The sequence below is a fragment of the Drosophila suzukii genome, chromosome 2R (genome assembly GCF_043229965.1).
Source record: "Drosophila suzukii chromosome 2R, CBGP_Dsuzu_IsoJpt1.0, whole genome shotgun sequence".
Lineage (NCBI taxonomy): Eukaryota > Metazoa > Arthropoda > Insecta > Diptera > Drosophilidae > Drosophila > Drosophila suzukii.
Genome location: NC_092081.1, coordinates 21,267,579 through 21,292,325, shown reverse-complemented (window position 1 = coordinate 21,292,325; position 24,747 = coordinate 21,267,579). Strand labels below are relative to the sequence as shown.

At 41.1% G+C, this 24,747-nt stretch overlaps 3 protein-coding genes across 3 annotated transcripts; all 3 read left to right on the top strand.

Moving 5' to 3' along the window:
• The first annotated feature begins 491 nt into the window (after positions 1 to 491).
• LOC108009477 (putative sodium-coupled neutral amino acid transporter 11) lies at positions 492 to 7,616 on the top strand. The gene is made up of 9 exons (XM_070994771.1): positions 492 to 503; positions 636 to 935; positions 1,135 to 1,249; positions 2,067 to 2,319; positions 3,843 to 3,913; positions 4,006 to 4,167; positions 4,304 to 4,416; positions 4,501 to 4,692; positions 5,918 to 7,616. The coding sequence occupies exons 1-9, from the start codon at positions 492 to 494 to the stop codon at positions 6,158 to 6,160; spliced, it is 1,461 nt and encodes a 486-aa protein (XP_070850872.1). The 3' UTR covers positions 6,161 to 7,616.
• Positions 7,617 to 7,905: 289 nt separating this feature from the next.
• On the top strand, positions 7,906 to 10,658 carry PPO2 (Prophenoloxidase 2). The gene is made up of 4 exons (XM_017073856.4): positions 7,906 to 8,987; positions 9,046 to 9,141; positions 9,484 to 10,245; positions 10,309 to 10,658. The coding sequence occupies exons 1-4, from the start codon at positions 8,004 to 8,006 to the stop codon at positions 10,519 to 10,521; spliced, it is 2,055 nt and encodes a 684-aa protein (XP_016929345.1). The 5' UTR covers positions 7,906 to 8,003; the 3' UTR covers positions 10,522 to 10,658.
• Positions 10,659 to 10,711: 53 nt separating this feature from the next.
• Ance-4 lies at positions 10,712 to 13,757 on the top strand. The gene is made up of 6 exons (XM_017072259.4): positions 10,712 to 10,868; positions 11,657 to 12,913; positions 13,029 to 13,246; positions 13,304 to 13,426; positions 13,484 to 13,662; positions 13,720 to 13,757. Exons 1-6 carry the CDS (start codon positions 10,749 to 10,751, stop codon positions 13,728 to 13,730), a joined length of 1,908 nt encoding a protein of 635 aa, XP_016927748.2. The 5' UTR covers positions 10,712 to 10,748; the 3' UTR covers positions 13,731 to 13,757.
• The last annotated feature ends 10,990 nt before the right edge of the window (positions 13,758 to 24,747 follow it).

Sequence of the window (24,747 nt, the reverse complement as noted above, 5' to 3'; positions counted from 1 at the left end):
TTTTGAAATTGCTGTCTCGAAAGATCAGAAAGTGTGACAAGAGCTGAGTATTGCCGACAAGCCTGTTAAAATAATCTTGTATAATAATACATTCTACAAATTTTTATTTTTATTTTATTAAAAGGATTTAAAATTTCTGTGTTGTTGAGTCTAAACTAAGTAAGGATTTGGGAATAAGATACTACAGAATATTTGAAATTGAGATTTGTATGGCTTAGATTTTTTGAATAATATCAATGGTTATACCTTATATGGGACTTTACATATTAATATAACTACAACCTACATGGTACTTAAAAAGCAAAATAGTCTCCTCTTTCGAACTACTTGTTTTCTCACAGTGCACACACAATGTGGAGAAAGAGAAGGGTTTTGGCTCAACCGCAATTTACGATACGGATACGAGCTGCCTTTGTCTTTACCTCCACCTGAATATTGCGTATACGCAACATTGGCCAGCGGGAGATGGGTAGATGGGTAGTGTGTTGTAGATGGTGGGTCCTGTTGGTTTTGCTTTTGATGTAAAGAGGCACTCGAGGCAATTTTGCGCTCTTATCCCAATCAACGTGCTGTAATGGAGAGTAACAGGGGGAAACCGATAGCTAACCTTTGTTGTACGTTACACCGCTCTCTAGAACCATCAGACACATCAGCAACAGGGCCAGCCGCAGCAGCAACATCAGGGGCAGCAGCAACATCAGGGGCAGCAGCAGCAACATCGGCAGCCCTCGCAGCAGCAGCAACAACCACAGCAGGATGCCGGACTGGGGGACACGTTGTCCTCGCTGCCACAGGCCTCGTTCAACTACATCAACTCCATCGTGGGCAGCGGCGTCATTGGCATACCCTACGCCCTCCACCGCGCCGGATTCGGCCTCGGCCTGGCCCTCCTCATCCTGGTGGCCTACATCACCGACTACTCCCTCATCCTGATGGTGAGTGGCGGTCCCTAACCCGATCGGTCCCTTCCCCAAATCGGTTTTAAGTGGCAATCAGGTCGGGCCGGGCTGGCGACCAAAGTCACATGCAAAACGCATTTCCCTTCGATTCCGGGAATAGCATTTTTCGCATAATTAACGAGCGCACTCATTTGCGAGGGCGTGTGCAGCCGTTAAAGCCTCATTTCACTTGCAGGTCAGATGCGGCCACATCTGCGGTCGGTTCAGCTATCCGGGCATCATGGAGGCGGCCTACGGCAAGTACGGCTACTACCTGCTCTCCCTCCTGCAGTTCATGTACCCCTTCCTGGGTGAGTGGGTCAACTCCTGCTTTTGGAGAGTATAAACATAACATTGCACAGGGAAATGCGTTCTATGGGACATTTCTTGTGTTACAAATCTATTGGAAGTACATTTTATTTAATTTATGCCTTTGTTTTGCTTAAGTGTTTTTTGATTAATAATTTATTTTAAATCTAATTGATTATTGTATAAACTTTCATTAAGGTATCTTTTAAAGTAAAGGACTAAAACATTTATAAGTGGGAAAATAATTCTTTTATTATAATAGGAAAGTTTACACAAATGTTACCTTCAAAAAAGTGGGTTCATATGTTTATGGCTTTTAGTAAAATTAAATATCGAGTCAATTCCAAATTATTTAAACTATTAAAAAAGGGATCAGGTCAATAATAATAATAATTAATAATTTTTGTCTTATTTTTTCGTGCATTTTTTATTTTTATCAATTTATATGCACTAAATTTATCCATTTAAGGGGTAACTTATTTATACCTAAAATAACCTGTAGCATTTTTTCGATTTGTTTTTCGAAATAATTAAAATGTGCTGGTTAATAGAGTTTTTCCTTATTAGTTTTAAAGGTATGCTTTTATAATTTGATTCAATTTTTTGCATATTCTTAAGCCTAAACATGTTTACCCTCATATATTTTCTGAAATCTGAGTTTCGTTGCCTATAACTTTTGTCTATGATTGGATTTGGAAATTTGTTAATAAAAATACCCTCAGATATTCTTTAATCAACATTTTTTACGAAGTAATATAAATTTGATGACCAGTTTCTGTGATGGCAATTCTCTGATATATTTTCCGAACCCCCCTGCAGCCATGATATCCTACAACGTGGTGGTGGGCGATACGCTGTCGAAGGTGCTGGTCCGCTTCTTTCCCTCCTGGGGCGGTTCCATGGGCGCCGTGCGGCTGGGCGTGGTCTTCTTCGTCAACGTGGGCGTGGTAATGCCCCTCTGTCTCTATAAGAACGTCTCCCGACTGGCCCGCGCCAGCTTCATCAGCCTGGCCTGCGTGGTGTTCATCCTGTTTGCGGTCATCATCAAGCTCATGTCAGGCGATTATAAAGTGTAAGTATGTCAGCTGTGTTCTTTAAGAATTTTCCACTAGGGATTTCCAAATACAATGTTTGATATTATCATTCCTTCAGTTCGTTTTTGTTCTATTTGGTTCGTCCTTTAAAGCATTTTTCTATTCTCCCTCAAAACCTAACAAATTATCTTTAAATGCAATCGACCCTCAATCGTATCTATGGCAAAATCATGGCGTGTGAAATTAATTGAATAATGTTTCACTGAAATGCCAACGCCTATCGATTGCGCCAATTAACGCCTAATTTCAGCTAATAAATTACAGTTGCGACTACCTGATGGCTGACCTACATAGATAATTCATTTGCAGAATTTAGAAGGCGCGGAAATTCGATTCTGAAAATTAGTCAATTAAAATTATATTGTCATATCAATTGAGAGGAGTCGAAGTGTTATTCAATTAGTTTCACTTTTCAAAAGTTTTCAATTTTAAATTTGCTTATAAAGAAGGGGAAAAGCATATTCTGCATATATACTTACTAATATCAAAAGTCAGCTTGTCTTAATTGACATATTAATTTACAAAAGTGACCCAATAACACAGATTTATTTGAGCCACATTTATTTTAATCAATTTGATTATGAAAAAAAATAGATGGAAAAAAGCAATCTGCTTTCAAAGGTAATTTGGTAATTTTTATAAATTGCTTTTCCGGCTGAAAACTTTGCCAGCAACTCGGCGCTAAATGGTTTTCCCATTTTAATATTCCAGACAGTCAAAATATTCAAAATATTAAAATTTGACAAAACCATTTAAGGAAAAACTTTGCAGTCGGCCAGGCAATTTATACAAATTACCAAAGAAACCGCGTGAAGATTTATTTGCGTTTTAATTACAAATTGTGCACTTGGCTCGATTTTCCCTAACCGTTAACAAAGTTGCAACCAGTTGGACCTGAGCTGGGAAATAGGGCTGTGGGGGGTTGGGTTTTGTGGGTTTGTGGGTGGTTGTGGGTGTTAGTGCTAAGTGGCGCTTTAGTGCTTTCAAATCTGTGGCAACTGCCCAGGGCGGTGGTGCCCCAGTCCCACTTTCTACCATCCCCAATCCCAATCCCGAACCCAAACCCGAACCCTCAGAAGCACTGAGCTCATAAAATTTAGTGTGCCACTTGTTTGCCTTTTATGGCTTTTCATTAGGCGAGTCGAGTTGAGTCTGTTGCAGTGGCAACTAAGTTGTATGCATATTGCTACATACATATGCGCAGCCAACACTTTCCCCCAGCAGTTTCAAGGTCAGAAGCTCCCCCTTTTTCCAGCTGGGGGTGGCAAACCTTGAATGCTGCGTCTGCGGCTTGGTATAAAATTTAAATAAATTTCCAATTTGCGGCTGCCTGGCTTCCACTCGTCTTATCTCACGGTCCGCACCTTTTGTTTTTACTCATTTTTTATGCGAATAATTCACATTTCCGGAAGGGCAGCCAACGAAATGTTAATTTGGTGTTAACTTTTGTGTAATGTTCGCCGGTGAAAAACCTTTTTCTTCACCCAACTTTTATTCTCAGGACGGACACGGCGGAATCCTGGCGGTTTGCCAACTCGGATCTTATCCCGGCCACAGGAATTATGGTCTTTGGTAGGTCTGTGGGGGATTTAACACCCCCTGTCCTTCTATATATGTATCTATACCAATCTATCTATCCATCTATTGGACATCTGTCTGTGCAGCTTTCATGTGCCATCACAACACCTTCCTCGTTTATCAATCGATGCGCGACGCGACCATGGAGCGCTGGGAGAAGGTCACCCACATTTCGATTGGATTCGCCTGGACGGTGGCGGCCCTGTTCGGAATCGCCGGCTACTCCACCTTCCGCGCCCTGTCCCAAGGTGAGGGATTGACACAAATTGCATTTAATTGCCTTGACAGGCAATTTGCGGATGTTCCCTGTCTGCTGTTTTCGGGCATTTACTACCTATTTTCCACTGGGGATTTGCTTTGTTTTATTCTGTATTATTTTCCCAGGTGATCTGCTGGAGAACTATTGCTGGGATGACGACCTGATGAACTTCTCGCGTGTGCTCTTCTCCATATCGATACTGCTGACCTTCCCCATCGAGTGCTTCGTTTCCCGCGAGGTTGGCTTGGGATACCCTGATACTTGAGAAAGTTCCGCATGTAATGTGCTGATGTTTTTTTTTTTGGGGCCATTTTCCCCACAGATTGTGCGCGCCCTCGTCCATCGGTTCGTGCTGAAGGAGCCCATCAGCGAGTTCACCCAGGACAAGGACCCCAGCCTGGAGAAGGGGGCCATCATCGATGAGTACTCGAAAGCCATTACCATGGCCATCGTGTTCAGCGCCTTCGTCATCTCGCCCATGACCGACTGCCTCGGTTCTGTGCTGGAGCTGAATGTGAGTGGAGTTCGCATATCCTTAGTCCATGATTTCTATCCACGTCCGGTGTGAAAAACGGGCGCGATACCCTTGACCAGAATAATCCTATTCCAAAATATACTAGCAAACTTAAAGGTTTATAAAATATGTCCTCTCTTCCGGTTTATACGATAACCTTTAATATTTTAATTGATTAATTATAATCCTATCAATTTTAAGAAGTTATTAGTACATACCCGAAGTTTTTAACAATTTTGTTTTAATATTTATTAGTATTTTTATGTGGTTTTCCTTGCCGTACTGTTTATGATTATTTAAGTACCAACATCCGTTAATCAAGTGCATTGGTTACTTAAACCGCAAAAATTTAAAGTTGGCCGAGGGAACTCAGATTAAACTTGTCCAAAATGATACAAATATATATATACTATGTACATCCAATAGGTTAAAGAATATGACCACTAACAGTTATTTAGATTATGATCTATAATATTATTGTTATTTGCTTTTGAGATATATATCAAATGACATATTGTCCATATCATTTATATTTATGTTGCTATGTAGGTTAAAAAGTTTGACGCTAAATAGAAATTTATGATATTATTTATAAATGTAAGCCAATTTAATCCTCTATCTTGCTTTTATTTTTAAACAGATACTTATGCATATGCCCATACATTTTTTTTAATCTATTGTTTTTAGCAAAGTCCAATTTATTTATATTCACGTTGCTATGTAGTTTAATTAAGCTCAACGACAGAGAGTAAAGTTTTGCGGAAACACTGAGAGTATAGAACTAATCTACTACGGTTTTAATTGTTTATATTTATGTTTTGGTAACTAGTTATATTTAAGCTTAGAGCATTTATCATTTAGATATTGGCCACATAGCTTCGGAATTGGCAAATTTAAAGGATATTTATGACCATTTTAGCTTGTATTAATATTATAGCTCAGCTCGTTTAATATTCTGTTTTGTGATGTTATCTTTTAAATGGGAAATGGAAAGCCAGAAGTCGAGAATAAAATCGGTATATTTGAAAGGCTTCATTAAATACATCTGAGACTAATTCAAACTGGGGAAACCTTATGGCCAAGTTTATTATCATCAGCAAGTCGTTTGCCTTAGATATTCTGGTCACGGGTATTGGCCACATGGCCGATCCCAAAAGGCATTCCGAACCCATCTTTGTGTTTGCCATGCAAATTTATGAACCCCCCATTTACCCATCCGTTTCAGGGTCTCCTGGCGGCCATACCCTTGGCCTACATCCTGCCCGGCCTGGCCTACATCCAGATGGAGCCGCACGCCCTGCTCAGCCGCGAGAAGCTGCCCGCCCTGGGCCTGGTGGTCTTCGGGGCCGTGGTAACCATCCTGGGGGCGGCGGTCCTGCTGCCAGGACTCATGGGCGGGGACTGCCGGTCGGACATTGTGATGGGCTACTGCCGGCAGGAGTTCCAGAACTCCACCGCCGAGAACTAAGTGGGATAAGCAGGGGATACTGGTTGGGATCGTATTTTGTTTTTCATTTTCTCACCTTGGTTCGAGACTCTTGAGTTGACCCTCAGTTAACACAGCTGCACCTTGTCGCATCGAAAGAAAAAACGTGTACCTGAGTCCCAGACGTTCAAAGTATCTGCGTAAGTAAGTTGTAGGCACAGTGTTGTATTGGCTAGTGGAAGGAAGTGTGATACGGGCGAACCTCAGTACAAAGGCCAGGCATATTCTCTGCGATCGAACAGACCCTTGCATATTTGCACCGGATAGTTATTTATTGTATACATTTCGTTGGATCCCCGTTGTTGATGTCGATATTGTTGAAAGTAGTGAAAGTTCCTCGATATATGTCTGTATTGTATGTACTCTAAAGCCATTAAATTGAAAGCGAAAAACAAGGAAGTGAAATAATATGAAGTGAAACAAGTGCGAGAGCAAACTAAACCAAACTAGAACTAGATGTTATCCGTAGCTTTAGCGTAGTCTGAAACTATTTGGGCACCAATATACACATGCAATCCTTAACGACAACCGACTAATTCCCAAGTTGAGAAGCAAATCAAAATCGAACAAGTATTATATTGTATGTACCGAGAACTATTTGTAACTATGTATGTATATGTATATCTATGCCCCGACGTTACCGAATCATATTCCAACGTTTTATATGTATGTATATGTATACAAGGAGTAGTTAATCGCGCTTCGAACCGAACTAAAATCAAATTCTAACCATCAACACATCGATTTGAACAACAGTTTTGAGTTGTTAACAGCACTGAACTCTATTTTGAATTGCGTATATTGTACACCACACACACGATCGAATATTTATATATACTACCTACACACGAAGATATATTTTTGTACAACTCTTGATTTATACTGCACGATATTATGTAAATACATGTGTATGCATTTTTGGATGTGATTAAAGTCTTTACACTCTATACACACAAGCTATCACTTCTTACTTTCTCTTTTTGGGCTGAGAGATCGGAACCAAGCTGAAGACCCCCTTAACTCTATATTCTAAGAGCTTAAACACTACATATCATGGCCAAGAAACACGGGACATGCCCAGGGCTTTTCTAAGATACTTTTTACAAGATCTAACCTATACACAACGAAACCGGAAGGGGAAACAGAACAGAAACAGCATACTATTTCTACAGACTTCTTGTATATACACGCTCTATAGATCCGCTTGTCGTACGATATTCCTCATGTTCTCATTCGCCAAATATCTTGATGTCTCTCCCTCTCTCTCTCTATCTCTTTAGCGCTATACTGTATTACAAGATGTATAACATTGAAGTAGTGGGGAATTAGGGAAGTGTTGATCGATTATAGCCGATTTGTAATTATTATTATTGCCGTATTATGCATGTAGCGACATATATATACATATAATAAATTGTTTAGATGGGATATAAGCGGAGGAGTAGAGAAGTTTTAATTTACAACGCAGGCATAACCCAGAGATAACCAAATCCGATTTCATTCCAATAGTACATATGTATAGATAAGCTAAACCAAAACATAAAAACAAAAGTATTCTTGAAATAATAAAAGAGGCATTTTAGAAATATGCTAAAACAAATATTGCGGTTTTCCTAACCTTATCACCGCATTCCGGGTAGTATTCCCAGGCGCTTTCTGCGGTTTTTAGAAGTGATATGGGGTGTTTGTTACCTCCCGAATTCGGTATAAAAAGCGTAGTTCTTTGGTGGATAGTCACAGTTGTGGAGTTTCAACGCTTCCAGTGACATATCCTCTTATAGTTTTCTTTGAGATCCTGCAGTAGAACTCTACAAATCACCTTAAGATGGCCGACAAGAAGAACCTCCTCCTGCTGTTCGATCATCCTACCGAACCCGTCTTCATGGACAAGGGCAAGAGGGTGACCGTGTTCGATGTGCCCGACTCCTTCCTGACCGATCGCTATCGTCCGATTAGCAATGAGGTCCAGAGCCGCGTTGGAGATAAGGTGGAGCAGCGGGTTCCGGTCCGAGAGATCTCCATTCCCGACTTGAGGATCCCCATGTCCCTGGGCCGCGACGAGCAGTTCTCGCTGTTCCTGCCCAAGCACCGCAGGATCGCCGGCCGTCTCATCGACATCTTCATGAACATGCGCTCCGTGGACGACCTGCAGAGTGTGGCGGTCTATGCCAGGGATCGTGTGAACCCGGTACTCTTCAACTATGCCCTATCGGTGGCCCTGCTCCATCGTCCCGATACCCAGGGTCTGGACTTGCCCTCCTTCTCGCAGACCTTCCCCGATCGCTTCATCGACTCGCAGGTGATCCGCCAGATGCGTGAGGAGTCCTTTGTGGTGCAGCCGGGCTCACGGATCCCCATCACCATTCCAAGGGACTACACCGCCTCCGATCTGGACCCCGAGCACCGGCTGTGGTACTTCCGCGAGGATCTGGGCATCAACCTGCACCACTGGCACTGGCATCTCGTCTATCCCTTCGAGGCCTCCGACCGCAGCATCGTGAACAAGGATCGTCGTGGCGAGCTGTTCTACTACATGCACCAGCAGGTGATCGCCCGCTACAATGCGGAGCGGTTCAGCAACAACCTTTCCAGGGTGCTGCCCTTCAACAACCTGCGGGAGCCCATTGCCGAGGGCTACTTCCCCAAGATGGACTCCCTGGTGGCCAGTCGTGCCTGGCCGCCGCGCTTCGAGAACACCAAGCTGAGCGATCTCAACCGGGAGGCTGATCAGCTGAATGTGGAGATTGGCGATCTGGAGCGTTGGCGCGACCGCATCTACGAGGCCATCCATCAGGGCTTCGTTATGGATGTGGGTTAATGGTTTCCCCTTCCTAATATATCTTATTTAACTTTATTTCTATTTCCAGGAACGTGGCAACCGGGTGCCCTTGGATGAAGCCACGGGTATCGACACTCTGGGCAACATGATTGAGTCCTCCATTCTTTCGCCCAACCGAGTGCTGGTAAGAGATATAGACTTCTAAGGGCCGATTTCTCAATGTCATGTTATCTTTTGACCTTTGGTTGAAGTCATTTTTGGTAAAATGTTGTCTATTGAGTAACATGATTTGTTCTATCCAAATGGAAACTCCTACCTGGAGTTCAGCTTGACGGTACCTGATAGATAACTTTAACCCGACATAGAGAAATCGGCTATAATTATACTTCATAAATATATTCCTAATATCATGTTAGGTCTCATTTGCCTGAAACTCTTTATTAGAGTTCATGTTACCTTTTTTTGTCAGTTAACAAACTAGGACCTATATATATCTGAGAAACTAATCCTTTCTCTTCTCCCCCAGTATGGTGATCTGCACAACAACGGCCACACCTTCATCTCGTACGCCCACGATCCCACCAGCAAGCACTTGGAGTCCTTCGGCGTGATGGGCGATGTGTCCACCGCCATGAGGGATCCGGTATTCTACAAGTGGCACTCGTACATCGACCGCATCTTCCAGGAGCACAAGTCCCGTCTGCCCGCCTACACGGACACCCAGCTGAACTACTCTGGCGTATCGATCACGGGCATCCAGGTGGACACCAATGGAGGTCGGCCCAACAACTTGACCACCTTCTGGCAGCAGTCGGATGTGGACATGTCCCGTGGCTTTGACTTCCTGCCCCGTGGCAATGTCTTTGCCCGATTCACCCACCTGCAGCATCTGCCCTTCACCTACACCATCAGTGTGAACAATGATGGAGGCTCCCAGAGATTCGGCTATGTGCGCATCTTCATTGCTCCCAAGAACGATGAGCGTGGCCAGCCCATGTTGATGCGGGATCAGCGCTCCATGATGATCGAGCTGGATAAGTTCGTGGCTTCGCTGAACCCAGGACCCAACACCATTCGCCGCCGCTCCACGGAGTCGAGTGTGACCATTCCTTTCGAGCGCACCTTCCGCAATCTGGATGCCAATCGCCCAAGTGCTGGAACTCCGGAGGAGCTGGAGTTCAACTTCTGCGGCTGCGGCTGGCCCAACCACATGTTGGTGCCCAAGGGTCTGCCCGAGGGGCTGCCCTGTGTTCTGTTCATCATGGTGTCCAACTATGAGAACGATAGGGTAGGTTCTTATAGGATTCCCCAATGAGACTACCTTCTAACTGCCACTCTTTTTAACCCCCAGATTGACCAGCAACTGGTGGGTCGCTGCAGCGATGCCGCCTCCTACTGTGGAGTCCGGGATCGCCTCTATCCCGATCGCCAGTCCATGGGCTATCCCTTCGACAGGCTGCCCCGCACTGGAGTGGACCGCCTGGTGAACTTCCTCACGCCCAACATGAGCATCGTGGACGTGACCATTCGCCACGAGAACCGCACTGTCCAGCGCCAAAACTAGATGAAACCGCTCCTGATCACCACCCACCCTGACCCGATTCGCTGGCCCTGGCCACCTCTAGATATATTAACTCTTAGCAATCTATTGCATCTTTATTGAGCCGCCTAATAAACAAGACATCATAGCATTCCACAAAAGCCACTTTTGTGCTCAATTATTGGGGGTCGGCCGTCGGAATCGAGAATCTCTCGCTGATTGCGCTTATCAGCCGCCGGGGGAAGCTTTAAATGGCAGTTCCTCGGCTGGAGCAGCTCAGTCCAGTCCAAGCAGATCCGGTGTTGAGTGCGAAAGTGAATCCGATTCCAGAGGAGATGGGCCTGCTGCTGCTGCTGATAGCGGGCATTGCCGTAAGCTCTGTAGCGATTAAGTAATCTCTGATGGGATCCCACCAAAAATGTAGTTTAAGACCAAGTTTAACTCATCAAATTGCGTTGCAAAGATTAATAAGTGTTTTATTAAAAGTGAATCTTTTGCGCTTTTTAACAAAAAATTCTTTAATGAGATCCCACAAGATATTTTGATTAAAACCTACATTCATTCATCGAATTGCGCATCAAAAATTGTTTAATGTTCTTCTCATGAGAGCCCTCAAAATATTTTGATAATGTGTGAAAAAAAGTGAACCCTTATGTTTCATTCGCAATTTTCGCTTTCACAATTTTTTTTACTTCACAATCATAAAAATCTTTGAACCAACGATAATAGATTTATACTTAAATTTGTGAAAAAAATGCAAATTTAATAGTATTTTTCTTATTTTTTCATGAATAAATTGTGATTTAAGTCTCTTAATTCTTCAAAAAAAATTACAATACCTATTTGTATCGTGTAAAAACATAAATGTCCAGATGGCAAAGATATATGTACCCATGCTTATTAAAGCCATATGAAATTGGATTAAATTTCGACTAATTGACTGAATTTATATGTTCATAAATTCAACGTGTCCTTTACTTTTTTTTTTAATGAATTTAGTAGATAGTTCAAAATCAAGTTCAAATGACTTACAGTAAGTGATTAAGTTTGATAATTATTTTTTCTGGCATATGGATATGCTTCTTCAATTTAGAAAAATTCAAATTTTGTTAATTATAATTTTCACAGGATCTATTAAAATTACCTTTTTCAATTTTAGTGCGCAAGTGGGGCTGCCAACGTTGACCTGGAGGCCAAGACGTTTGTGAATCAATCTAGTGATCGCTACTACAGGTTCTACAATGAGATTGCTGCCGAAACGTATTCGGCCAACAATGAGGAGGATTTCGATGCCCTGTTCTCCAAGCTGAACAATGTGAAACGTATTGCCGAAGAGCTGGTGAGCATCTCCCGCCAAGCAGCGGGATTTGATCTGGACAGGATACGCAATCCGGAGACGAAGCTGGCCCTCCAGGAGCTGCGCACTGCGGGCGATTTGTTCGTCTTGGGCGATGACTACTTCTCCTCGGTGCAGATGAACCTGGCTGCCCTGCAAACCCTCTCCACGGACAAGGACATCGAGCCCTATTTGGGTGGGGCCAATATGCCCAATGAGGACGATAGTCCACTGGCCTACTTTCCGGACATCCAGAAGATTGTGCAGAGCAGCCGGGATGCCGATGAGCTGAAGTACTACTGGGAGGCGTGGCGCGATAAGAACCAACTGTGGGCCTCCCTCAATTTCTACACCATTGTGCAATCCTATCAGAGGGCCGCCAAGATTCTGGAGGTGCCGGTGCACAAGTTGTGGTACCGCTACGACAGCCAGGAGATGCTGCAGCAGATGGAGCAGGCGATGGAGGAACTGCGTCCTGCCTATCAACAATTGCACTCCTTCGTCCGCCAGGAGCTGAACAAGAAGTACGGCGGGGAGTTGGTCAATCTCAATGGACCCATTCCGGATCACCTGTTCCAGCAGGTTCTGGAGCAAGCCTGGGCCAGTGGCAGCATCCTGGAGGAGTACTTCCCTCGAGTCCAGTTGCCAGAGTTCGATGAGTTCGTCAATCATCTGTCTGCCAAGGCAATGGTCAATGAATCCGAGAGCTTCTACACCTCGCTGGGCTTCGAACCGCTGTCCGCCGAGTTCCACAAGAATCAGCTGAAGGAACCCAACCAGGACAGCCCCAATGACGACTGCCGACCCTCCATCTTCGACCTTACACCACATGTCTACCTCATGTACTGCGAGAAGGTCAGTTTCCGGAAGCTGATGCAGTACCACAGCCACATGGCCAGGGTCTACTACGCACAGCAGAAGAGCCACCTGCCCTCGTACTACTTCAAGGCCTACAACCTGGAGTTCGCCGTGGGCGAGGCTGTGGTCCTGTCCGCATCCTCACCAGCACATCTCACTGGAAGACGTTTCTCGAAAGCAGAGCTCAGCCAAACCGCCCTTATGAGCCGCCTTTTCCGCATGGTGAGTAAGCAATTGGTTCTCGAAAGGGGGGATAAATAAACTATTAAACTTAATAAAAAGGTACAATAACTAATACTATTAACGATATATAATATGTTCCTTTTTAATTTTCCAGGCGATTCACACCATCCTTAGCATTCCCTTGTACTATGTGCACACCAAGGTGATGCATGACCTGCTCAACGATACCGTGGACATGGACACCGTGAACAAGCACTACTGGCGTCTGATGGAGCAGCATGCGGGAATCGAACCACCTACGGATCGGTCAGAAGGTGCTATTGACTTTCCCTACAAATTCTACGTGAACATCGACCAGAGCTTCCAAACTCAGTAAGTTAAAATAAGTTAATCTACTTAAAAAGTCTTTAATCTAAAATTTATTATTAGAAAATTCATTTCTGAGGTCTTGGGCTATCAGTTCTATCGTGAGTTCTGCAAGAAGAGTTTCAGCAGGGGGCCACTTCACAATTGCGATTTCTATGGAAGCTTAGCAGTTGGTAATGATTTAAAGTGAGTTGGTGTAGTTACCTTTATACATAAGTAATTAATATTTATTATTTGTGCCAGATCCATGATGTCTTTGGGTTCAACGAAGCCCTGGAAAGAGGTGGTTGGCAAAATACTGCCCAATAACACTGGACTCAGTAGTTTGGCCCTGCTGGAGTACTATCAACCGGTCTTGGATTTGCTTAACAAATATAATAAGGATGCCAATTCTAAAATTGGATGGACTGCAACCAAGAAAAGTAAGCTTAAATTTATTGGAAACTATATTTATTACAATAATTTTTGGTTCATTACAGAAATTGTTTGAGGACTTTAAGTAAATTCAATTTTTCACAAATGTTAATAAAATACTTTTTCCGTAGTTGGAAGATCTTTATTATGTTAAAATGTATTTTCAAATTTGAATTTGAATTTGTAACCGCCTAAATAAAAACATTTTGCAGCACTGCCGCGAATCGGTTTTATAAATAAACCGATTCACTTTAACCAATTGTCCCACTCGCACTTTCTTTATTACGTATACTGGTGGTTCGGCTACAGAGAGCGTGTGTTAGAGGGAGATGAACGTAGCTGTGACTAGGGCGCGAAAGCAATTCAAATTTGAAATATTAAACTTTACTGGATTTTATAAGTTGGTGTTAATAGGTGTACATTTTTTGCAAAGGAAAATGAAAATTAAATTACTAACGGCAAGTAAAAACAGCATAATCGTTTTTAACTTTGTATTCTCGTTAGAAATAAACAGCCTCGTTTACAATCTATTCTTAAAATAAGAAGAATTTCCCAACTTCCCACCAGTCAGCCGGAAAATCGGTTCCGGCTGTGGGCAGCTGTGACTTTTTCTTTTGGTTGCCATCGCGTTTGACCACAAATAGTCGTTTGTTGGTTGCAACCTCCAAGAGTCCAAGCCCTCGAAATGTTGCCTTTGCGTTAAAGTGTCGCAATATGAAGCCGAGAGCCTGTCCTCCGGTTTGAAGCCATCCAAGCGCACCGCTGCTCGCTGTGCGTTGGTCGCTTGATTGCATCCACTGACCACTGGCCACATCCATATCCACATCCACATCCATATCCACATCCGACCGAGTCACTTTTGCAGCGGCTGTCGCCAGACAAGACGACGATCTATTTATATTTTGCCCACGTCACAGATACTCTTCTTTCCTGGTTTGCTGGGCGATTCAACACAATTCGCCATCAATTTATAATTTGCTAATTTAAAATTGGTTTCGAAATTGATTTTCTTATTTTGATGTTTCCTTAAAAAATAATAATATTTAATAACCCAAATAAAAATCGTTAAAAATATTATGCAACAATAAGATACTCAATTTTATGATTGGCTTAGCAAATAAATTGTTTTTCCAACAAAGCGAAAATTAATCAAAACGTGCTTGATGGTTTATTTTGTTTTGGTGAGGTAACACACATTTAAGTATTCTTATTTAATTTTTGGAAATTTGCCATTGATAAATCGGAATCGAAGTCGAAGATCTTTTATACATTTTATTAACAGTTTCTACTAAAACAAAGGTTTTTAGGAGTGAATCAATTTATCCAATCTATAATCTAAATTTAGAAAAATCGACATTACCGCCAAATCAATGGTTATTTTCCCAAAGTCAGGGCGAATATTTGTTTGCCTGAAGAGAAAAGTACATTCGGTCTTGGGCTGACATGCCGGATTTGGCGACTTGCAGCTGGCACGCTTCACTTGCTCTGCGACTGGCGAAAGGTCAGCGGTTCTGCCCGCGTTCGCCACATGGTCATTAGCCAAGAGGCAAGCCAGAGTCCAAGACAGAGCCGAGGAAATTGTGGAGCAATTGCGGGCGGCAAGGTCGGTGGATCCCAGACAGCCCTCCTCATCCTCCATCACCCTTTGACCATCCCACCGGCGGGCGTTTCTCATTTAGCTGGACGAGTGCATTTCCCCCGACTGGATTTCCTTTTCGCTTTTCAGCGGGGGCGTCTGCGGCAAATGGGCAAAGGCATTGCGTGTTGCCAGTGGCCAGTTGGCAAGGCGAGGCAAAGTCAGTCGATCTGCAAGTCTGCCTGCTGCTAATTGCGCCAAATTGCGGTGGCCGCGCACTCGACGCGGAATGAATGGCCGTGAAATTGAATCATTTCCAGCTGCAGCAGAAGCGGACTCGGCCCACTCGACTCGAAGCCAACTTTGACATGGCACGCCGCCCAGTCGACCCCAAGCGGAGTTGAGTGAAAGGCACCCACGCCGTCTTCCAGGTATTTCCCTGGCTTTTATGCAAGCAGCAACAGAAATGTTAAAAGAACAAAATGACGAAACCTTAAATGCTCTTTTAGAAATTATTTTTTTGAGAGCTAGCTTCATTAATAAAATATTGTGTATAGAGCAGCCCTCTATAGTTCAATACCTCATAAGATGTATAGTAAATTAATAAATTTATTTTAGAAATATCTCTAAAATGCCTTTGTACTAAATGTGTTTAATTTTTCAATTTAATTTATTAGCATATGCTGTCTTTTGTTATATTAATGATTGAAATTCAATCGTAAATATATCTATTTATAATGTTTAGGATTTTTTGATTTCCATATTAAACATTTTTTTAAGTATCATGCAACTCCTTCTTTTACAAACCAAGCCCTTATTGGCAAAGAAAAATGAATTCGTTCAAAGGGAACCAAAAATTAATTTTATTTATTTGTTTTATTTTAACAAATTAAAGCTAGTACATAATACTAAAATTATTATTTGAAAAAGAAGGGGCGCTGGAAGCTAAAGTCCTTCATCCCGAAAACTTAATTTTAAGATACTTGTTAAGTAAAAACCAAATATTTCCACAACACTATGATTAATTTATGTTATTTTTTATTCATTTAAAAATTTTACTAAAATATTTTTAAAGTAAAAAACAAATATTTTCATGTTTTAAGTAATAATTGTTCCATTTAACTAACTCAAACTTCTTTTGAAATAGTTGTTAAGCAAAAATCAAACATTTAGAAATATTTGCACAACATTTTTTTTTCATATTTTTGCTTACTTTAAAATACAAGCTTATTTAATTACAGCGTCTCTCCATTTTGAGTTGCAAATTTAGTGCCAAAATTGGCACAGCCCCCTTGGGAGAGTATAAACACTTAAGTGTCCAAATTATGCATAGATATACGGGCATGGGAATGCTGTGTGGATGGAGAAAAGAGCCGAAACGAAACGGAAACCGCAAAGGGAAAACAAGTTAAATGAAATTTGCATGTCGATGTCAGACAATTTGGTGAACTTTTTTAAATTGCCCATCAGCAGATGCATTCGCATTAACATTAACCCAAAAAGTAAATCCCCCTATATGAGCACTCGTTAACAAGTTCGGAACATGTGTAGGGGTATGTGAGTGTTATATGCGAACCGTGTTTACATATTCATCGGGCACGTTGGAGGCAAATATTTTAGCAAAGACGAACGAGTGAGCAAATATAAACGAAATTCGGCTTGGGTTCAGCACAATAGGGCGGAATCAGAGGTGAATAGTTTTAGCATATTGTGTGTGCGGGAATTGGGAATACGAGAGCTGGGAATTAGAGCCCCAAATGGCTTTGTTACGTGAGGCCATTGTCAAGTTCAGATCTGCAAATGACAAAACAATGGAGAGCTTATAGCCAGCTTACGAGGAGAATCTGTTAAGAAAGACGTGGAGAAATCGCTGAGGTCAAGGAAGTGTGAGGTATGTGTTTAAAATACCAAAAAAGCAGGTCGCCTTTATACTACATTTAATTATTTATAAATTTAAAATTTTATAGTATAGTATTTTGAATTTATTTTGCGACTTTAGTTTGAAAGGTATAGAAATGCTAGGTCTCGTGGTGAAAATCTGTGTTTAAAATTGACTTGCTTAAATCAGTAAACTTAATATCCAAAAAATATGCCTAAAAACATTTCTGTATTTCCAAGTTTAAAAGGTATTGAAATGGTAGGTGTTTCAATGAAGACCATGAATTATAAAGCGTTCCTGTTTTTATCAGTATTTTAAAAAAATATAGTAAGTCTTTCGGTTTAAATCTATAATTTATTAAAATTTATTTTATTATCATATGATTTCAATGTAATTTTAAATGTACCTTGTAGGTCTTTCAGTTCAAATATGTGATTAAAATTTCCCTGCTTAAATCAGTAAGTTGGAAGCCCTTAAATAATTCTACAAAATATTTCGGAGTTTCCTAAGATCATTTAAATTTAAAAACAAATTAATGGGTAATGGTACAAACGTTTTTCTTTTTTTTTTGTACACATATTACCTATCACCCCGAATATTGAGCTGGAGAAAAAACATTTATTTAAAAACCCCATAAATATAGTATTTTACCAGGTTAAATTCCTCTTATTCGGCTTTGCTCATCGATTGCTTGTGTCCTGCTGTATGGTAATTATATTTCGGCTCCAACTTTCATAACGATTGCGGACGATGAGTTGAAATATCGGGCGGTTGCAGAAAGATCAGCTCGAGTCTCGCCGAGGAAGAAACTGCAGATCACCATCGGCGTCACGCGCTCGCGCAAAAATTATGATTATTTGACGAAATCCCCAGCTGAGTCTTATCCAGTTGCCGCAGCGTGGCGCCCCAAAAAGGTGGAAATAACAAAAATAGGAGGGAAAAACAGAAGAAGCAATCAGCCATAGCAAACCAGGCAAGCAGCCATCCATCTACCCATCCATCCATCCAGCCATCCAGAGAGCTGACCCCAAGCAATTAAGAAATTATGTATATTATGACGCGCGCTGTGATGAAGGCAGCGCAGTCGAGTAAAAAGCAATAAAATGTTACAGCAACAAATGCGAGTGTCGGCCGGGCATTATGTATACGCACCGCTGGACGGCGGCCCTGCAGGCGGTACGCTTTGCTCTTTTCACTGCCTTAACCTTTCTTCGGTGCGACCACAATAACACAATGATATGTCTGGGCCATAATTATCATTTGTTGCATCTCTTTTTTGGGGCCGGGGGATGGGGCATCATTATCCGCACCGCATGCCGAATATTGTTCAGAATGTACGAGTATTTATCATGGAAATGAGGGAGCTTGCGAGCTTACGGACTTACGCTTCCTGCAAAAACAAAAGACTTAAGACACGAACTCGGCTTCGGGGTCGCCTCGCTTTTTGGCTTACGTAAGCGCGTGCTCGCCTTAAATTAAAGCCAACAATCACGCGGCGGCGACGACAGGGGTCAACAAAAAATATCAAAAAAAAAAGAAGTCAAGACTGAGAGTAAAAGTGGATGGATGGCCTGCTGTGTAGGTGGAGAAATTATGTTGACATCATCGCCAAAAAATGGCCAAGAAGCGAGCGGCGATCAGGCAGCGGGCGCCTCTTGAAAAGCCGAAAATAAAAATTAATTTTACTTTCATTTTCGCTGGCTGGCTGGCCTCTTTTACTTTTTAATGTAATATTGTTTCTTCTTTTTTTCGGACAACATCTATTTTGGTACTTTGGCTTGTGCCACTTAGATGGCATGGAGACAGATGGGTTCCGTTTCGGATTAATTTTCCAACTGGAGTTGGCCATTAAGTGGAGGCATTAGCAGGCTAACTGATCGATCGATCGATCGATTGAAAGACCCATAAAGTGAGCGGCTGCCGCAATAAGGAAACGTCTATTTATGAAAAACTCTTCGAATGAAAGTCACCGGCGCTTGCCGTTTTCAATTGTGTTTTAATAGGCCAAAAGTCAATTTCCTGGCCCGCTGCCAAAAACGGTTGTTTGCTCAACGATTGCCGTAAACGGTCCAATTTTATTGCCAATTTCGGCTGCGCCTTACGACAATGTCTTGCACTGTCAGCCCGTGGGGCAATTTTCTAGGTCGCTCATTGGGACACATGGGATTGTACATAAATGGGGGGCTTACGAAACCCCAAATCTCTCCCACGCACTAATGTGCAAATTAAACGCATTTCCAAATGGCTTTGCATACTGGTACATATATCGTCTGCCGGGCAATTGCATTTACCCAACATAATTTCTTGCACTTAACTTTTATGGGCCTCTTAGGCTGCTCAGCGATGGATGGTCTTGCCATCGCGCATTCGTCATGTGGTATTTCTTGTCATATTTCAAAAGGAAAATACAGCGAAACACCCTCGGTTACGCATGCTCCCCATCGAAGTCGTTGGGTTGTATAAGTCTCGCTCTTCCCGCATATGACACAAAAATGTGAAAAAGCTCTGCCGCCGAGACAATTGTGTAATTAGCGAAAAGAAAAAGAAACCAGAAACAAATATAGAGTGGGGATGGGGAGAGCCGCCGGTGGCCAGACAAAAAGATCTAAACGCCTATTCATAACCTCAGACATCTCCAGCTCTACGATTCCGTTCAATTGTCTGCAGATGCCCCATTGGTAATCCCAATCGAGGAAAGCAGTTGGCCACCTCTCTTCATCTCGAGCTTCTTCTGCTTCCTCTTCATTTTCTCAACTGCCGCATCTAAAATTGATTTATGGTGTCGCTGGTGTTTAATATCTGAATGCTCTTTAAAAAAAGGGGGGTTATACAAGAGAGGGGGCTTATACTGCCTTCGATATTAGTTTTTGTTTAAAGATTAAGGCAAAGATTTGTATTATTTTTGTTTACCGAGTTGTGTATATATAATGGTTTAAATGTGCTTTGTTATTGCATTTTTTTTAAGAGATTAAACCATCAACAGGGGCTAATTTGTATCATTGTTTACTTTGTGAATTGAAAAACTAAATTGTGATTGGATTTATTAGTCATTCATCTGGTACTTAAGACAGTAACTTTATGCCTAATGATATATGTTTATTATTTGTGATGAATAAAATACTTAAAAAACGAAATGGTTTTTGATAAACCCTTGTATTATTTGCTAAATAAAATACTTAAAGAAACAATGTAAAGGATTTTGTTTCTAAAAACTCAATGGATTTTTACTATAACTTCGTATTTGTTTAAATATGTGCTTGTAATATTTGTTAAAATTAATAAAGAGTATTTCAGATTCGTTTATTTTTGAAAGAAATCATTTTTCTTTTGCCTCTTTACACCGCAGCTCACTAATTGAAGCGAGTTTCACGATCAAGTTTGGCTCGTGGCACAGACCCTACAACCATTGACTGTATGTCTGTCTGGAACTCGGGTGCATATACACATACACATGATATATGATTGACGGATCAGATCTGTTTTCGACATATCGAGAGTGGAGTGGAAAGTTTTCAATATCCTAGCCACGCGTCTCTTCGCCTCAGATACTCGGCTGTTCTGGCATTTAATATTCGTCTCAAGTGAACCGACATCTGCTAATTGGCTAACTAAATATTGGCAATTTGTCAAGCTTTGCTAATGGAATTAGAAGGTGTTATGGATAATCGTTAGCAACGATCCAGAGCTGGTGCTAAATTCGCATAAACAAAAAGCAGATTAGATCCGTCAGGGCTCAATTGTTCTTGGAGGTGCAAAGGGAATTGGGGCTGCTAAATGTGATCACGGGTTAGGAAAAACCAGATTAAACCAATCGTGAGGGATTTATAATGGCAGATGCTATAGGTTCTGGGTCTTTAAAAAATGTAAACGTAACGTAAAACGTATACCTTTTTAAGGAGAAATATTAGGTTAGGTGTATTTAAATTTTATGAATGATTTGCAGTTTATAGAGTTTGATGCGGAACGAACTGTAGGCTATAAAATAGACTTATTTTCCGCTCTTCAGCTTGATTAGACATTAACGATCATTGGCATTTAATGGAAGATTCGCAGATTAGTACCCCCATACCTCGGTTTATGTCCCAGGAAGAGGCAGCTGGGGCCGCTGGTGACGTAGTCAGGGGATCGCTGGGCTGCCTCCATTATATCACCTCTGGGTGAAAGTGATGATGGCATACGATGGCGAGGCCTGCGCGCCAATACTCGTTTGCGAATATTTTCCTGTATGTGGCACACAGGGTGTGTGCTCGCACAGCCGCGGATACGCCCCGCAACACCCTGTTTTGGGGCAAATATATGCTAATGCCGTAGTTTTGCATTTTTGCCTGTAAATATTTTTTTTCAATTATCGATTTTCGTTTGCCAGTTTTCTTCTGCTTGGGAGGTGTGTATGTGGAAAAGCGCTGCGACTTCCTTGTTGCAGTTGCTCGATGTTTTTTTTTGCGTTGCTTCAATTGCCGCTGATGCTGATTTTTAGCAGGCACTGTGGGCAGAGAAATCGCGCAGGCGAATTCCAAACGCCAAACCAAATGCCTGTCATCGATTAATGAATATTCATAATTGCGGACAGGCCAAAAAGCCCAGAGCAGCAGCTGCCTGCCCCTTGGAAATTGTGCCACACGAAATTAAGAGCAATTGCTACTCGAATTTGCGGTTGCTGCCTGGCTTTCTGGCTTTCTGGCTGGCGGAGTGTATGCAAATATTTGCCCTGGCCGCAAAAAATTAAAACACGAAATGGCAAAAGCAAAGCGGCAAACACTTTCCAACTGTCGCAGGCATCCGCCAGCAGCTGGCGGTGGACCTGAAGTTGAAGTTGAAGTTGAAGCTGAGGCTGAAGCGTTCACGCGGCAGCAGCACCCGCACCAATCCCAATCACAATCCCAATCCGAAGCCCCAACTTCAACCCAATACCAAATCAACACTGAAAACTAATTTTAGATTTTATTTTATTACCTAAATAAGTACTTATTTGGAAAAATATTTTTAAAATTTTATATAGTTTTATGTTTAAATTTTAAATTAATCTACTAATATTAAAGAACTTAAAATTATATTTAAAAAAATAAATCAAAAAATTATGCAAGCGTAGTCCTTGATTTATTTCCAAAGCAATTTCATAAAGGTTTTTTATTGCACAAAAAATGCATTCATTCTATTCTTTTAATTCTAAGAATATTGGACTAAGCTGCATACCTTCCATAATATTTTTGAAAAAAATTAAACAAAAGTCAGATACATACATATATTGATATAAAGCCATTTTTAAGTCAAGCAATATTTTCCGAAGTGCAACTGCTATTAAATTTCTGAATATGTTATCAAAAATATAAGTAGTTACTTTATTCAATTTATAATTAATACCATCTCCTCAAATTTATGAAAACGTTATCAAAAATATATGTAGTTACGTTATTCAATATATAATTAATACCATCTCCTTAAGTTATTCAATTTATAATTTAATACCATCTCCTAACAAAGAAAATTTTATTATGCATTTTAAACACACTTTTCGTATTTCTCTCTGCCCAATCTTATTTTTTCCTGTGCATCAGCCTCTTGACAGCCACTGCAGATACAGATGAAGAAATGCTGCCGCTGCTCCTTTCACTTTCAATTCGTGTGCGAATCGAGAGCAAAACGGACTTTTAGCTTTGCTAAATAGCAAGGGGCAGCAATCAAAAGTAAATAGAAGAAATCCGTAAAAAACAAACAGACAAAAAAAACTAATGCCGGATGAATCATCTGAAAGCGGCAGCGGATGTTGTGTTGACCGCCACGCGGTTTCCCAAAGGCCATTCCGCTGGCATGGGCGACACAAAAATCATCACATGCCATCCGACGATGCCGCGGTATCGGGTAAAACCCGTACCACCCCGTTTTAAGATCAAGGCTTTCCCGTCCAGCCTTGACGTTGAATTGTTAAGTATTCACTGTACGGGCTTGAACGCTCGAGTGGCTAAAACAGATAACAGATGAACCATTGTGGGGAGCGATTTCTTTGGGCCCGTAAGTAAGTTGTCAGACCTCAGCGGTTGAACTCAGGCCAGGTAATTGTGGGCAGCTGCAGAAGGTCTGGCAACTGAAAGTAGATTATCTGCAAGACTCAATTATTGTTGACGTTAAGCTAGGTACATTTTTTGTTGATTTATTTTCTGGATTGATTTCATAGATACTTTAAAAACGTAATTCGTTGGTTATTGATGCATTTAAGAAATAATCAAGATGATATTGTTCTTGAATAAAATTCTTAAAGAACAGGGACTCGTTTTACCTATTTATATTCTCCACTAAATATTTTTGTATTCCTGTTCTGATTACCTATATCTCAAACATGTTCACGGTTGTCAATAATCTTGTGACTGCACACAATACCCTTTTAAGAAGATTTTGTTCTTGAACGAAATTCCTCAAAGAAAAGGGACTTGCTTTCCCCATATAATTTTTCTATCTATTATATTTTTTATTCCTTTTGATTAACTTATATCCCTAATGTTTTCACGTTTATCTATGATCTTGTGAATGTAATTCAATTTAAAGAAGAAATTGTTCTTGAAGGAAATTCCTCAAAGACTTGGGAATCTTTCAACCATTTAATTTCTCTACTACATTTTTTTTTTATTTCTGTTTTTTCACCTATGTCTATAATATTTTCACGGTTCTCTATAATCTTGTGTCTGCACAATGGACCTCTGCTGCACCCTTGTGATACGGCTTGCAGTTAATCTTGTTTGCTCTCCATTGGCTAAAAGTCGGTGTCAGTTGGACAAGGCGCACACGCTGCTTTATGTACATTTCAATCAAATCAACTGCAATTAGCTGTCACAGCCGAGTCACAGCCTGTCACAGTCTGTCAAAAGGCATTAAATGTTGCGACGCTTTCGTGAGTTGCGGGTTCTGTTTTTCTGGTTATCGTTTCTTCGGAGCCAAAAGCATTGGGAAAATATGAACTGAAAATGTTTAATTGGCGGCTGTCATGTTTGGCCGGCAACAAAAACTGAAATAAAACGATGGTGCTTACTATTGGCCATGGCGGCCAATGATGCTTTACGACTTCATATCATAATTGCAGCTTACGAAAGGGTGACTAGGGGGAGTTATGCGAGAGGTATGCTTACACAGAAAGAAACACATAAAATGGAGGTCGATTGGATTGTAGGTATTGATTGATTGAACCCTATTCAATCAACTTGCCCAATTCGATATCGAATAAAATTATTTGAATTCTAAAAAATGTATGGTATAACATTAATATAGATTCCCAAAACTCTGAGACATGAATTTATTTTCTAGGTTATAAGATGCTTTATAAAAGATACACAAACATATTTTACTTCCTTAATTGTTCTTATGTTCTTGATCGGAGCGTATACCGTTCGAAAAGATTTTAGGCATGCACCATAAATATCTCAAACTTCATATTCAGAAAAGTGTTCTTATATTTTAAATTTGAAAGTATTTGTGTGTTTAGATTTATACAGATTACCCAATTTTCGGAAATGTTTCTATCTGGTATAAAAACAAAACAATTTCTCAGAAAAGTTACAAATAATTTTTTAATAGTTATTTTCTGTTTCTGTTTGGGCGCCATGTCTACGATTAGATCTTAAATCTTTGTGTGTATAAAATGCATCATAA